The sequence below is a fragment of the Trichomycterus rosablanca genome, chromosome 4 (genome assembly GCF_030014385.1).
Source record: "Trichomycterus rosablanca isolate fTriRos1 chromosome 4, fTriRos1.hap1, whole genome shotgun sequence".
NCBI lineage: Eukaryota > Metazoa > Chordata > Actinopteri > Siluriformes > Trichomycteridae > Trichomycterus > Trichomycterus rosablanca.
Genome location: NC_085991.1, coordinates 54,888,214 through 54,904,397, shown reverse-complemented (window position 1 = coordinate 54,904,397; position 16,184 = coordinate 54,888,214). Strand labels below are relative to the sequence as shown.

The following is a 16,184-nucleotide window of genomic DNA, read 5'->3' as shown; positions in this document are numbered from 1 at the left end:
CCAAACTCAGACCCCAAACTCAGACCCCAAACTCAAACCTGAAACTCAAACCCCAAACTCAAACTCAAAACTCAAACCCCAAACTCAAAACCCAAATTCAGACGCAAACTCAAACCACAAACTCAGACCCCAAACTCAAACCTGAAACTCAAACCCCAAACTCAGACCCCAAACCCCAAACTCAAACCCCAAACTCAAACCTGAAACTCAAACCCCAAACTCAGACCCCAAACTCAAACCTGAAACTCAAACCCCAAACTCAGACCCCAAACCCCAAACTCCAAACTCAAACCTCAAACCCAAACCTGAAACTCAAACCCCAAACTCAAACTCCAAACTCAAACCTCAAACCCAAACCTGAAACTCAAACCCCAAACTCAGACCCCAAACTCAGACCCCAAACTCCAAACTCAAACCACAAACCCAAACCAGAAACTCAAACCCCAAACTCAAACCCCAAATTCAGACCCCAAACTCAAACCCCAAACTCAAACCCCAAACTCAAACACTAAACTCAAACCCCAAACTTCAAACTCAAACCACAAACTCAAACCCCAAACTCTAAACTCAAACCCAAACCCCAAACTCAAACACTAAACTCAAACCCCAAACTTCAAACTCAAACCACAAACTCAAACCCCAAACTCTAAACTCAAACCCAAACCCCAAACTCAAACACTAAACTCAAACCCCAAACTCTAAACTCAAACTCAAACCCCAAACTCCAAACTCAAACTCAGACCCTAAACTCAAACCCCAAACTCAAACCCCAAACTCAGATGCCAAACTCAAACGCCAAACTCAAACCCCAAACTCAACCCCCAAACTCAAACCCCAATCTCAGACCCCAAACTCAGACCCCAAACTCAAACCCCAAACTCAGACCCCAAACTCAAACTTAGAATCCAAACTCAAACCCCAAACTCAAATCTCAAACACAAACCCCAAACTCAGACCCCAAACTCAAACTTAGAATCCAAACTCAAACCCCAAACTCAAACCACAAACTCAAACCACAAACTCAAACCACAAACTCAAACCACAAACTCAAACCCCAAACTCAGACCTCAAACTCAGACCCCAAACTAAAACCCCAAACTCAAAACTCAAACCCCAAACTCGAACCTGAAACTCAAACCCCAAACTCAGACACCAAACTCAAACTCCAAATTTCAAACTCAACTTTCAAACTCAAACCCCAAACTCAAAACCTCAAACCCAAAACTCAAAACCTCAAACTCAAACCCCAAACTCAAACTTCAAACCCAAACCCCCAACTCAAAACCTCAAACCCAAAACTCAAAACCTCAAACTCAAACCCCAAACCCAAACCCCCAACTCAAAACCTCAAACCCAAAACTCTAAACCTCAAACTCAAACCCCTAACTCAAACCTCAAACTCAAACCCCCAACTCAAAACCTCAAACCCAAAACTCAAAACCTCAAACTCAAACCCCAAACTCAAAACTGAAACATCAAACTCAAACCCCAAACTCAAACCCAAAACTCAAACATCAAACTCAAACCCCAAACTCAAACCCCAAACTCAAACCCCAAACTCAAACCTCAAAGTCAAACCCCAAACCCTAAACTCAAACCTCAAACTCAAACCACAAACTCAGACTCCAAACCCCAAACTCAGACCCCAAACTCAAACACCAAACTCAAACTCCAAATTTCAAACTCAACCCTCAAACTCAAACCTTAAACTCAAACCACAAAGGAATGCAGAAAGCCGTCACCATTTACCAACTGAATTCCAAAAAAACCTGGAGAACACCAGCAGGGGAGCTGGAGACTGAGCGTGAGGACTCGGAGAGCTGGGTTTGAGCCTTAAGTACTCTTATAAACCATTCTCCCAGGTGTAATGAGGTGCAGATGATGCTTTAAAGAGTAGTGTCGAAAAAACAACACCTATTTATCGACCAGCACGGGGTGACATGGTGGTGCCAGGGCTTCAACCAGCAACCGTCTGATTACAAGTCTAGCGCTTTAATCACTCTCTTTGCATCCTAAAACAGCATGACCAGGTAGTAAGCGAGTGCAGGTGATGAACAGTTGTAGCCTAGTGGTTAAGGCACTGGACTATTAATCAAAAGGTCGCTGGTTAAAGCCCCACCACTTCCAGGTTGCCACTGTTGGGCCCTTGAGCAAGGCCCTTAACCCTCAATTGCTTAGACAACACACTGTCACAGTACTGTAAGTCGCTTTGGATGAAAGCGTCCGCTAAATGCTGAAAATGGAAATGAAATGGTGGCAAACATGACCCTGTCCCAACATTTTTTGAACATCTGGCAGGCCAAAAAATAGCTATGGACACGGCGGCGATGTTCAAACTGACGAAAATATGGAAAAACAAGTTCATCAGCACCGTAACCCTTGGTCTGGCCAGTAGCCCCTTCTAGATATGAAGCCAGGATGGACTTGGAGGAAGATGATCACCACTGAGCGAGTGAACGAGACGGCCAGAACAGAACATGAGCTCCTGAGCTTCTGAACCACAACAAGTCCAGCAGGAATCACTGTGGAAGGACCCAGAGGACCAGGAGGACGCCGGATTGATGTCAGAGAGAATCTGAGAAGGCGTATCAATGTTGCGTGGCTGGTTCCTGTTCTGGGAACCACAGCCTCAGTGGAAGACCGTTCCAGAAGATTGGAGGACGGTGAAGAACCCATGTTGGTTCGATTGGAATGTTTAATTAAGGAGGTTTGTGGCCCTGTGGTGTGTTTACGTGCTGGTGCATGTTTATGTTGGGCGTATTGATCGATGTGATTACAGGTGGTGAACGTGGTCTCGCATTTGCACCAGTAATCAAGTCAAGTGGGCTTTACGTTCCCACTTTAGCCCCTCCAATGTGGTACTAGTGTGTGTGTGTGTGTGTGTGTGTGTGTGTGTGTGTGTGTTAGCGCCATCCCTCTCCTTTCCACTTGCCGAAGTGGTGCCGATTGACGGCTGCACCACAAGCATCCAATTTTCTTTTCCGCCGTTTCGAAGGCGGCCAATCGATCGGCGAATCAAAATACCGCATCTCAGGACTCATCCAATTACCCACCGACCTGCCGGCGCACCCCCCCCCTTCCCCCCCTTTCATCCCGAAAGGTCAGGTTTACCAAAATGGCACCATCCTTCCTGACCTTTACTCTCACCCCGGCATTCCTAACACTCGCTCATCACGTCAATCACACAAACCTCTGTCCAGTTACTTTTGACCAGGCGAGCGTACATGAGCAACAGGCTCCTCAGATTGTGTCACCAAACACCTGAACGCCTCCTGTTTAATCCAAAACAACATCGGAGTGTCTTCAGGGAAAGTCACTGAGAGTCATTGAGTGGTCCAACCAAGAACTCAAACCCCAAACCCAAACCTCAAAACTCAAACCCCAAACCCAAACCTCAAAACTCAAACCCCAAACCCCAAACCCCAAACTCAAAACTCAAACCCCAAACTCAGACCCCAAACTCAGACCCCAAACTCAGACCCCAAACTCAAACCTGAAACTCAAACCCCAAACTCAAACTCAAAACTCAAACCCCAAACTCAAAACCCAAATTCAGACGCAAACTCAAACCACAAACTCAGACCCCAAACTCAAACCTGAAACTCAAACCCCAAACTCAGACCCCAAACCCCAAACTCAAACCCCAAACTCAAACCTGAAACTCAAACCCCAAACTCAGACCCCAAACTCAAACCTGAAACTCAAACCCCAAACTCAGACCCCAAACCCCAAACTCCAAACTCAAACCTCAAACCCAAACCTGAAACTCAAACCCCAAACTCAAACTCCAAACTCAAACCTCAAACCCAAACCTGAAACTCAAACCCCAAACTCAGACCCCAAACTCAGACCCCAAACTCCAAACTCAAACCACAAACCCAAACCAGAAACTCAAACCCCAAACTCAAACCCCAAATTCAGACCCCAAACTCAAACCCCAAACTCAAACCCCAAACTCAAACACTAAACTCAAACCCCAAACTTCAAACTCAAACCACAAACTCAAACCCCAAACTCTAAACTCAAACCCAAACCCCAAACTCAAACACTAAACTCAAACCCCAAACTTCAAACTCAAACCACAAACTCAAACCCCAAACTCTAAACTCAAACCCAAACCCCAAACTCAAACACTAAACTCAAACCCCAAACTCTAAACTCAAACTCAAACCCCAAACTCCAAACTCAAACTCAGACCCTAAACTCAAACCCCAAACTCAAACCCCAAACTCAGATGCCAAACTCAAACGCCAAACTCAAACCCCAAACTCAACCCCCAAACTCAAACCCCAATCTCAGACCCCAAACTCAGACCCCAAACTCAAACCCCAAACTCAGACCCCAAACTCAAACTTAGAATCCAAACTCAAACCCCAAACTCAAATCTCAAACACAAACCCCAAACTCAGACCCCAAACTCAAACTTAGAATCCAAACTCAAACCCCAAACTCAAACCACAAACTCAAACCACAAACTCAGACCCCAAACTCAAACCTCAAACTCCAACCCCAAACTTACACCTCAGACCCCAAACTCAAACCCCAAGTTTAAACCCCAAACTCAAACCCCAAACTTTAACCAGCTCTGTTTTAATACTATTAGTTTTTTATATGGGACGTCTAACACACTTAAGCTCAGGCGTCCACATACTTTTGATGGTTATTATTATAATTGGTGATGATGCGGTTCCTCTGCAGTCTCAGATTTCAGCTCTGATGTGATGAAGTGATGTTCAGACGTTCTGGACGTTCTCTCAGGAGAACAAAGGCGGCGCTGAGGGGAATTAATTCTGGAAACGTCAGATCGTTAATTGCTTTTTATTCTCTCGGCGAGTTTTACATGCACGATCCGGCGAGTCTCTCCTGAGAATTATTATTCAACCAATATTTACTCGCGGCTCAAACGCTGCCGAGAACAAACACGAGGCGTCCAAAGAATAAAAAATAACGCTGATCCACTTTAAATCCACACACATTATGATTCTGATCTTCAAACGCTTTTATTTACACACAAAAACACGAGAGCCTCGCCCACGCTGTTCTAATAAATCATAAAGCTACAATCCAATCTGGTTCTGTTTTACTAACGCTGAACATCACGCTGAAGGAGCTTCTCAGTCTGGTCCAGGAGCTTCTCCAAACTGGTCTGGAGAAACTCCAGGCTCCTGCACAGAGCTCCGACCTCTCTCGACCTCATTCCGCACCTTGGGATGAATCGGAATCGGAATCGGAATCGGAACTAAAATCTGAGACTACAGAGAATCCGCATCGTCACCAATCATAATAATAACGACCAAAAGTATGTGGACGCCTGAGCTTGAGCGTGTTGGACGTCTGTTTGAGATTTGAGTTTGGGGTTTGAGTTTGAGGTTTGAGTTTGAGGTTTGAGTTTGAGGTTTGTGTTTGAGATTTGAGTTTGGGGTCTGAGTTTGGGGTTTGAGTTTGAGGTTTGAGTTTGAGGTTTGAGTTTGGGGTTTGAGTTTGGGGTTTGAGTTTGGGGTTTGAGTTTGGGATTCAAGTTTGGGGTTTGAGTTTGGGGTTCAAGTTTGGGGTTTGAGTTTGAGGTTTGAGTTTGGGGTTTGAGTTTGGGATTCAAGTTTGGGGTTTGAGTTTGGGGTTCAAGTTTGGGGTTTGAGTTTGAGGTTTGAGTTTGGGGTTCAAGTTTGGGGTTTGAGTTTGATGTTTGAGTTTGAGGTTTGAGTTTGGGGTTCAAGTTTGGGATTTGAGTTTGGGATTTGAGTTTGAGGTTTAAGTTTGGGGTTTGAGTTTGGGGTTTGAGTTTGGGGTTTAAGTTTGGGGTTTAAGTTTGGGGTTTGAGTTTGGGGTGTAAGTTTGGGGTGTAAGTTTGGGGTTTGAGTTTGGGGTTTAAGTTTGGGGTTTGAGTTTGAGGTTTGAGTTTGAGGTTTGAGTTTGGGGTTTGAGTTTGAGGTTTGAGTTTGAGGTTTGAGTTTGGGGTTCAAGTTTGGAGTTTGAGTTTGGGGTTTGAGTTTGGGATTTGAGTTTGGGATTTGAGTTTGAGGTTTAAGTTTGGGGTTTGAGTTTGGGGTTTAAGTTTGGGGTTTGAGTTTGGGGTTTGGGGTTTGAGTTTGGGGTTTAAGTTTGGGGTTTGAGTTTGGGGTTTAAGTTTGGGGTTTAAGTTTGGGGTTTACGTTTGGGGTTTGAGTTTGTGGTTTTGGGTTTAAGTTTGGGGTTTAAGTTTGGGGTTTGAGTTTGGGGTGTTAGTTTGGGGTTTACGTTTGGGGTTTGAGTTTGGTGTGTGAGTTTGGTGTGTAATTTGGGGTTTATGTTTGGGGTGTAGGTTTGGGGTTTAAGTTTGGGGTTTGAGTTTGGGGTGTAAGTTTGGGGTTTGAGTTTTGGGGTGTAAGTTTGGGGTCTGAGTTTGGGGTTTGAGTTTGTGGTTTTGGGTTTAAGTTTGGGGTCTGAGTTTGGGGTTTGAGTTTGGGGTTTAAGTTTGGGGTTTGAGTTTGCGGTTTAAGTTTGGGGTTTGAGTTTGGGGTTTGAGTTTGGGGTTTAAGTTTGGGGTTTGAGTTTGGGGTTTAAGTTTGGGGTTTGAGTCTGGGGTTTGAGTTTGGGGTTTGAGTTTGGGGTTTACGTTTTGTGTGTAAGTTTGGGGTGTAAGTCTGGGGTCTGAGTTTGGGGTTTAAGTTTGGGGTTTAAGTTTGGGGTTTGAGTTTGGGGTTTACGTTTGGGGTTTTAGTTTGTGGTTTTGGGTTTAAATTTGGGGTGTAAGTTTTGGGTCTGAATTTGGGGGCACAAATTCCTACTGTTACTCTAAAAGTAGTGGATGGACAACCATCCGAAGCATCTCTGCAGCCTCCATGAATCAGGTCTTCATGGCAAACAACAGTGGAGCAGCTACGAGTCTCTGAATGATCTTAAGTGGACCAATCAAAGCCAAGGCTTAAATTCCATCGGATATCGTTTCATTTTGTGCAGCTACTGGGGACCAGAAGTTCTACTCTTCAAAAGAAATGGGACACTACAGGTTCTACACTAAATGAATATCCAGATCAGACGTGAGTTTGTGACCTGTGCTTGGACCCTGATGCCGGGCGTTCGTGGGGTCTTATATAATAAATGAGGAGGAGCTGAGGTGTACTCACACCACCCGATGAAGAGGAAGACCCATTTACGGAGCTTGTCGGTGGAGTAGGTCATGACGATGGCCGTGTGCAGGTAACAGCCCTCCACAAACATCCAGAAGAAGTTGGTCACCACAAAGTAATTGTAGACGGTGGTGATAAGGCGACACCAGGGCTGAGGAGAGAGCACAGAGAGAGAGAGAGAGAGAGAGAGAGAGGGGGATTATGGGAAATGTGGAACTGTAAATAACATCAGCGCTGTGATTCGGTCAGCGTGTGGTGAAGAATCACAGACGTGATGTCCAGTGTCACACGTGATTTCCAACGCTGTCACACCGAAGCACTGCAGAAACAAATCAAGCCTGAATATATAATATGAAAATATAAAATAAATATTATAATATAAATATTTCAAGCCAAAATATAACATATAAATACATAATATAAAATATAATATAAATATGTAAAATAAAAATATAATATAAAATATATGATGTAAAATGTATAATATAAATATCTAATATAAAATATATAATGTAAATATATAATGTAAAATATATAATATATAATATAAATATATAATGTAAATATATAATGTAAATATATAATATTAAATTTAATATTAAATATTAAATATACATATATAATATAAAATATATAATAAAATATATAATACACAAATATAATATAAATATATAGTATAAAATATATGATATAAATAATGTAAAATATATAATATAAATATATAATATAAATATATATTGTAAAATATGTAATATAAATATATAATATAAATAATATAAATAAAAAATATAAATATGTAATATAAATTTATTAAATAAATACATAATATAAATATAAAATATAAAATATAAATAAACAAGATAAATATATAATATAAATATATAATACAGTGTATCACAAAAGTGAGTACACCCCTCACATTTCTGCAAATATTTTATTATATCTTTTCATGGGACAACACTATAGAAATAAAACTTGGATATAACTTAGAGTAGTCAGTGTACAGCTTGTATAGCAGTGTAGATTTACTGTCTTCTGAAAATAACTCAACACACAGCCATTAATGTCTAAATAGCTGCAACATAAGTGAGTACACCCCACAGTGAACATGTCCAAAGTGTCAATATTTTGTGTGACCACCATTATTATCCAGCACTGCCTTAACCCTCCTGGGCATGGAATTCACCAGAGCTGCACAGGTTGCTACTGGAATCCTCTTCCACTCCTCCATGATGACATCACGGAGCTGGTGGATGTTAGACACCTTGATCTCCTCCACCTTCCACTCGAGGATGCGCCACAGGTGCTCAATTGGGTTTAGTCCATCACCTTTACCTTCAGCTTCCTCAGCAAGGCAGTTGTCATCTTGGAGGTTGTGTTTGGGGTCGTTATCCTGTTGGAAAACTGCCATGAGGCCCAGTTTTCGAAGGGAGGGGATCATGCTCTGTTTCAGAATGTCACAGTACATGTTGGAATTCATGTTTCCCTCAATGAACTGCAGCTCCCCAGTGCCAGCAACACTCATGCAGCCCAAGACCATGATGCTACCACCACCATGCTCGACTGTAGGCAAGATACAGTTATAATAATAATAATAATAGAATTTTATTTATAAGCGCCTTTCAGGATACACAAGGACACTTTACACATCAAAGAAATTAAAAGAGAACAACAGAAAAGGTATAAAACGAGTAATAAAACATAAGAAAGTAAATAGTACTACTGCAAATATTGAGAATAAAAACAAATTAAAAACAAGTATTCAATAAAACTAAGAATTATGGAAAGCAGTTCTAAAGAGATAAGTTTTTAATTGCTTCTTAAAAATTGTCAAGGAGGAACATGAGCGGAGATAAAGGGGGATGGTGTTCCATAACTTTGGGCCAACAACACTAAACGCTCTTTCACCGTACATGCGCAGCTTGACAGGAGGTACAGAGAGCAAGCTGGCATCAGCAGACCGGAGCGAGCGTGAAGGACAGTATCTGGTCAGCAGAACAGAGAGATAGTCAGGAGCCAGACCATGCAGGGACTTGAATACTAAGAGGAGTATTTTGTAGTTTATGCGATATTGGACTGGAAGCCAGTGCAGATCTTTTAGTATAGGAGTGATGTGTTGCCAAGAGCTTGTATGTGTGAGAACTCTTGCTGCAGAATTCTGAACATACTGAAGCTTCTTCAGACTACGGGAAGGAAGCCCGATTAATACAGAGTTACAGTAGTCCAACCTGGATGTGATGAAAGCATGTATGAGGGTTTCAGCTACAGAGTTAGGAAGAGAAGGACGTAGTCTGGCAATATTTTTTAGGTGGAAAAAGGCTATTTTAGTTACGTTGTTTATATGAGCCTCCAAGGTAAGTGTGGAGTCCAGTATAACACCAAGATTGCGGACCTGGGCCACAGAGGACGTAATGAACCCTGGGATAGATATTGTTGGTTGACCAATCTTCTTAAATGTAGAAGGTGATGCAATAAGAATGGCTTCAGATTTGTTGTTATTCAATTTCAGGAAGTTCTTAGCCATCCATTTTCTTATATCAGTTAAACAGCTGATCAGTGCATCAGGAGGTAATGTATCAGAGGGTTTAGTGCAGATGTAAATTTGAGTATCATCCGCATAACAATGAAACTGAAGACCATGTTGTCGGATAATATCACCAAGAGGAAACATATAAATTATGAAAAGAAGAGGGCCGAGTACAGAACCCTGCCTTGGTACCAGTTGTCTTGGTACTTCTCACCAGGGCGCCGCCACACATGCTGGACACCATCTGAGCCAAACGAGTTTATCTTGGTCTCGTCAGACCACAGGGCATTCCAGTAATCCATGTTCTTGGACTGCTTGTCTTCAGCAAACTGTTTGCTGGCTTTCTTGTGCGTCAGCTTCCTTCTGGGATGACGACCATGCAGACCGAGTTGATGCAGTGTGCGGCGTATGGTCTGAGCACTGACAGGCTGACCTCCCACGTCTTCAACCTCTGCAGCAATGCTGGCAGCACTCATGTGTCTATTTTTTAAAGCCAACCTCTGGATATGACGCCGAACACGTGGACTCGACTTCTTTGGTCGACCCTGGCGAAGCCTGTTCCGAGTGGAACCTGTCCTGGAAAACCGCTGTATGACCTTGGCCACCATGCTGTAGCTCAGTTTCAGGGTGTTAGCAATCTTCTTATAGCCCAGGCCATCTTTGTGGAGAGCAACAATTCTATTTCTCACATCCTCAGAGAGTTCTTTGCCATGAGGTGCCATGTTGAATATCCAGTGGCCAGTATGAGAGAATTGTACCCAAAACACCAAATTTAACAGCCCTGCTCCCCATTTACACCTGGGACCTTGACACATGACACCAGGGAGGGACAACGACACATTTGGGCACAATTTGGACATGTTCACTGTGGGGTGTACTCACTTATGTTGCAGCTATTTAGACATTAATGGCTGTGTGTTGAGTTATTTTCAGAAGACAGTAAATCTACACTGCTATACAAGCTGTACACTGACTACTCTAAGTTATATCCAAGTTTCATTTCTATAGTGTTGTCCCATGAAAAGATATCATGAAATATTTGCAGAAATGTGAGGGGTGTACTCACTTTTGTGATACACTGTATATATAATATAAATAAATAATATAAATATATATTATAGGCAGCTGATCAGGTATGTAGGAGGGAGCAGGTCACCAGGTCAAGGACAAATTGTGGTCAAACAAAATTGAACAGAGCTGCTCAACGAGGCTAAACGAAATTCCTTCCTTTTCATTTGAACAAAGTTCTATAGTCGCACAGTCGCCCCCGGCTGCTCAACAGGGGGTCTTCGCTTCTGTATTCAGTAAATCTGCTTTGAGACGAAGTCTATTGTAGAAATAAATGTGACCTTTGACACGTTCAGCATCTTTTCTCCTGCTGAACGATTTTTCCTCACTTAACCTTTCAGCTGAACAGAAGCACGTTCGTTTTGTTTCGTACGTCGACCCTGCTTCTGAAAAACCGCGGAACAATCGATCAGAAAGCACCTCGGTCCATCAAAAGACGGTCGTGGGTTTTATCTGCGCTGGACGTCGTTCACGTGGAACCTTCAGCTGATGGTTTACACGCGGCTCAGCCGAGAGCTACTGACGTCTGAGGAGGTTCACGCCGATCGATGGAGTCGTTACAGAGCTACTAATACAGTTCTTCTTCTTCTTCTTCTTCTTCTTCTTATTTTTATTATTATTATTATTAAACTGTTTATGTGTTTTTATTAAGGTTGTGTTCACTGACACACCCCTATACCATGACAGACCCTGGTACTGACACACCCCCATACCATGACACACCCTGGTACTGACACACCCCCATACCATGACAGACCCTGGTACTGACACACCCCCATACCATGACAGACCCTGGTACTGACACACCCCCATACCATGACACACCCTGGTACTGACACCCCCCCCATACCATGACAGACCCTGGTACTGACACACCCCCATACCATGATACACCCTGGTACTGACACCCCCCATACCATGACAGACCCTGGTACTGACACCCCCCCCCCATACCATGACAGACCCTGGTACTGACACCCCCCCCATACCATGACAGACCCTGGTACTGACACACCCCCATACCATGACAGACCCTGGCTTTTGGACTTGTTGCTGATAACAGTCTGGATGGTCCTTTTCATCTAGACCTGGAATGCTGATTCATCTGACCACAATACACGTTTCTACTGTGTGATGGTCCATCCTAGATGCTTCCGAGCCCAGAGAAGTTGACGCCGCTTCTGGAAAGGCTTCTTTTTTGCACAGTAAAGTTTTAAGTATCATTTGTACAGTAACGAATTACATTTACTCGCGTTACTGTAATTGTGTGTGCTTGTACTTTTTAAAGTAGATTCTACAACCAGTAATTTTACTTTTACTTGAGTATGTTTTGTATTAAGAATTGTAATTCGCTACATTTTAAATAACATCCGTTACTGAGTAAAAAAAAAAAACGCAAAAAAATGGCGTCTGGGAAACTGCTGCAGTAAATTCTGTGATGGAAAATAAACTGGTGCTAAAATAAAGGAGCTGTAATCTAGGTGTGGTATGGCTGACATGGGATGCCGGGAAAAAGTGAATCATTTGGTGGGACTGAGCCGACTTATTGGAAATCGGGGTGCAAAGTTATGCTTTTTTTATTCGTTCTCTTGGTTTCGCATGGTTTGTTTGCGTTTTGTGGCGTTTTCATAAATTGTGCGCAGGTGTGGAGAATGGTGGTAATTAATGCTGGACGTCCCGGGGTCACCTGTACCGTCGACTTCCGCTTTCGGCAAACAAAGGGGGAGCCGGGTCGTTTGGCGTGCGTGACTGTCGCGGGCATTAGAGCTGAGTTCGGTGTTTTACGAGTAAACCCGAAGTGAATCTCTTCAGGAGATATAAGCAGGTCTCCAGCATCGCTCATGTGTTGGTCTTTGGATGCCACCGACTAACCGGTTTCGCCTTCACGGCTTGGGTAGGTGTAGTTATGTTTTATGCTGTTTGAGTCAATAGCGGCTGGCTCTGAAGGGTTCACGCTGGCATTAGACGTGGTTTAGTGATGGATAAGGCGGTTAATGGTAGTGGGTAGTGGTTATTTGTATTTCTTTAGTTTGTATTTTGGTTGATATTGATTGTGTATATTCCTTTTGATTGGGTTGCCTATTTAAGGTGTTAGTGTGTGTTGTGCTGGTATGAGTGGATCAGACACAGCAGCGCTGCTGGAGTTTTTAAACACCTCACTGTCACTGCTGGACTGAGAATCGTCCACCAACCAAATACATCCAGCCGACAGCGCCCCGTGGGCAGCGTCCTGTGACCACTGATGAAGGTCTAGAAGATGAATCTGTTGATGCATGCTCAATAATCCAGGTACTGATTCAACTTTGTGGGTCTAGAAGATGACCGACTCAAACAGCAGCAATAGATGAGCGATCGTCTCTGACTTTACATCTACAAGGTGGACCGACTAGGAGTGTCTAATAGAGTGGACAGTGAGTGGACACGGTGTTTAAAAACTCCAGCAGCGCTGCTGTGTACGATCCACTCATACCAGCACAACACACACTAACACACCACCACCATGTCAGTATCACTGCAGTGCTGAGAATCATCCACCACCTAAATAATACCTGCTCTGTGGTGGTCCTGTGGGGGTCCTGACTATTGAAGAACAGGGTGAAAGGGGCTAAGAAAGTATGTAGAGAAACTGATGGACTACATTCAGTAATTGTAGAACTACAAAGTGCTTCTATATGGTAAGTCAGTGTATATGTAAACACTAGAAGACGTAACAGCTGTTATCCTTAATGGAGAACACCTCCCACCCACTGTGTGACTGAGCAGCTCCTCAGTAACATGCTTCTCCACCTGTGTTGCTTGAAGGAGAGATACCACAGCTCCATTCTTCCTTCTTATGTCAGGCTTTATAACCAGCACCGCCCCAAACACAGACTATCACCATCACAGTAATGATGTGGTTTTATATCTGCACTCATTTAAAGTGAACCTGAACCCTGTGCAATACCTCTGAAAACCAGTGCAACATCTGTTCAACTCTATATTGTTTAAAGCTGCTGTAACTGCAAATTCCCCCCGTGGGATAATAAAAGGCTATTTTATCTTATTTAAAGACAGAAAAGGAAGATTAAGGACAGGACCAAGAGCAGCACAAAAGTGAAAGCACCATGAGACCAGCACCACAGTTAGAACGACCCACAGGGAGGACAGGAGGAGATGAGTGGTACTAAACACACAGAACAATAATCGAGACACGAGGATCAGCTGTGGATCGTGGACCTGAGGACGAATCAGCAAGCAGGGCGGAGACAGGGAGGCTGTCAATGTTATACACCATAATAATAGATGATAATACTAATAACAAAAACGATAATAATAATAATGATAGTAATAATAATAATAATAATAATAAGGAAATAATAATAGGAAAAAATAACAATAAAAAATAAAAATAATATTATTAAATAATGATAATAATAATAACAGAGATAATAATAATAGTAGAAATAATAATAATAATAATAAATAAATATTAATAAAAAATAAAAGAAATAATAACAAATGTAAATAATAATAATGTTAATAATAATAACAATAATAACATCAATAAAATAGTAATAATGACAATAAAATAAATAATAGAAATAATGATAACAATAACAACAACAAAAATAATAAATAAAAATATTAGTAATAATAATAATAATAATAATAAATAAAAGATAATATATAAAAATAATAATATTATTAATAATAATGCATAATAATAAATTATAATAACAACAATAATAAAGAATATAAAATAATAATAATAATAATAATAATAATAACAATAATAATAATAACAATAAGTAATAACAATAGTAATAACAATAATAATACAACAATAATAATTACAATAGTAATAGTAATAATTGCAATAAGAGAAAGAAGAAATTTAATAAAACAACAAATAGCCTAAATAAACCTCACTGTGGTGTGCACATTGGTACATTAGCACATTGGACCGCCAGGCTGCAGAAATGTTCGTTTCCGAGTAATATTCCAGGTTCCTGACTAGCGTACACACTGCTAGCTAAAGACGTTTTACCGTCAGACTGTCGGATAATCATCGACTGAAGCTGTGAGAGCAGATACTGAGTGTAATGGGTCCACCTGACATGGAGATCAGCTGGGGGCACGAGCTGCAGAATCATGCCCACCTGCTATGCCATTATCACTGTCATCACTGTGACAACCTTACTTAGGTGCTCAAATCTCCTCCAGTATGGAGATGAACTGTCTGATTTGTATCTTTGGTCTTTGGACTCGTGGGAGGAACCCGGAGCACCAGTGTGGACACGGGAAGAACCAGGGAATCAAACCCAGCCCCTTCATGCTGCGAGGTAACAGCGCTACCCACCGCGCCACCGTGCTGCCGCCATAGAGTTCCCAATGACTGTTAACACTAATCCACCCTCCCTCCGCTCTCCGTCCTGGTTCTCGCGTCTCGTTTCGTGAGCTGAATCCTGATGAGGTGATGAGGAGCGGCCCGCAGCCACTTAGTGCTTTTCTAAACAAATGAAGCTTTTTTTATTTTTCTTTCCAAGTGCCCCCGCTGCGCTGGGAAACCGCCGTCGGCAGCGGCTTTTTCTTTCTCATGAGATAACAGGACTCCCGCGGTGAAGATCCCCTCCCTTCGTGACCCTCTGTAGGTCTACAGTGAGTGTCTGTTTCTGACAGAATAATAAATTGCTCCTCAGTTCTGAGCGATGCAGCGGAGGAAATAAATAAATGTAAAAATCGATAGTGCGCTTTTTAATAAAGCTGAAGCTGCAGCACCTTGCTGTCCTTGTGGAACATGGTGGGGGGGGGGCGTATCAGGGTTCCTGCTTCGGCACTAAGCACGGATGTAATAATTACGACCCCTAGGTACGATATTTACATTTGCATTCGGCAAATGTATCGTTTTTTATCCAAAGTGACTTACAGCACTGTGACAGTATACAGTCTGAGCAATTAAGGGTTAAGGGCCTTGTTCAGGGGCCCAACAGTGGCAACCTGGCAGTGGTTGGTCTTGAACCAGCAACCTTTTGATTACTAGTCCACTACCTGAACCGCTAAAATAGCAGCTCAGGTTATTACCTCGTTCCTCTCGTGGATGTTGTGGTCGATGAGCTGCAGCAGGAGCCACATGATGTTCCTCAGGATGAAGGTGGTGATCAAATTCCAGTGGATTATATTCCGTAAGCACCTGATGCTCCTGAAAAGCAACCGCAGAGGAACATCAGTCAGTCCAGGACGTTTCTGCTGTACCTGTCAGTCATGGTAAAGAAGGCGTGGTCTTTTGAATATTATGTAAATGTACCGTAGGCAGAGGAAGAGGATGAAGGCGATGACGAGGGCCCCCACAGATACACAGTGTCCCAGGTAGTTGATGATCAGGGCGATCTTGTAGTGCACAGGGTACATCCTCTAAAATCACACCCCAAAAACGCATTAAAGCCACAATTCAAATGTCAACTCGTACCGCACCGGTAATTTTACTCTGATCGTACCGGAGCCAC

The 16,184-nt window shown here is 42.5% G+C and overlaps 1 protein-coding gene across 1 annotated transcript in view; it reads right to left on the bottom strand.

The window, feature by feature from the left end:
- LOC134311796 (corticotropin-releasing factor receptor 2) overlaps positions 1–16,184 on the bottom strand; it is a 64,491-nt gene that overhangs the window by 17,307 nt on the left and 31,000 nt on the right. The window contains exons 4-6 of the mRNA XM_062993469.1: positions 15,986–16,092; positions 15,763–15,880; positions 7,104–7,257 (exon numbers count right to left, since the gene is read on the bottom strand). Of these exons, the coding sequence (XP_062849539.1) occupies positions 7,104–7,257; positions 15,763–15,880; positions 15,986–16,092 (379 nt within the window). The remainder of the gene's footprint in view (positions 1–7,103; positions 7,258–15,762; positions 15,881–15,985; positions 16,093–16,184) is intronic.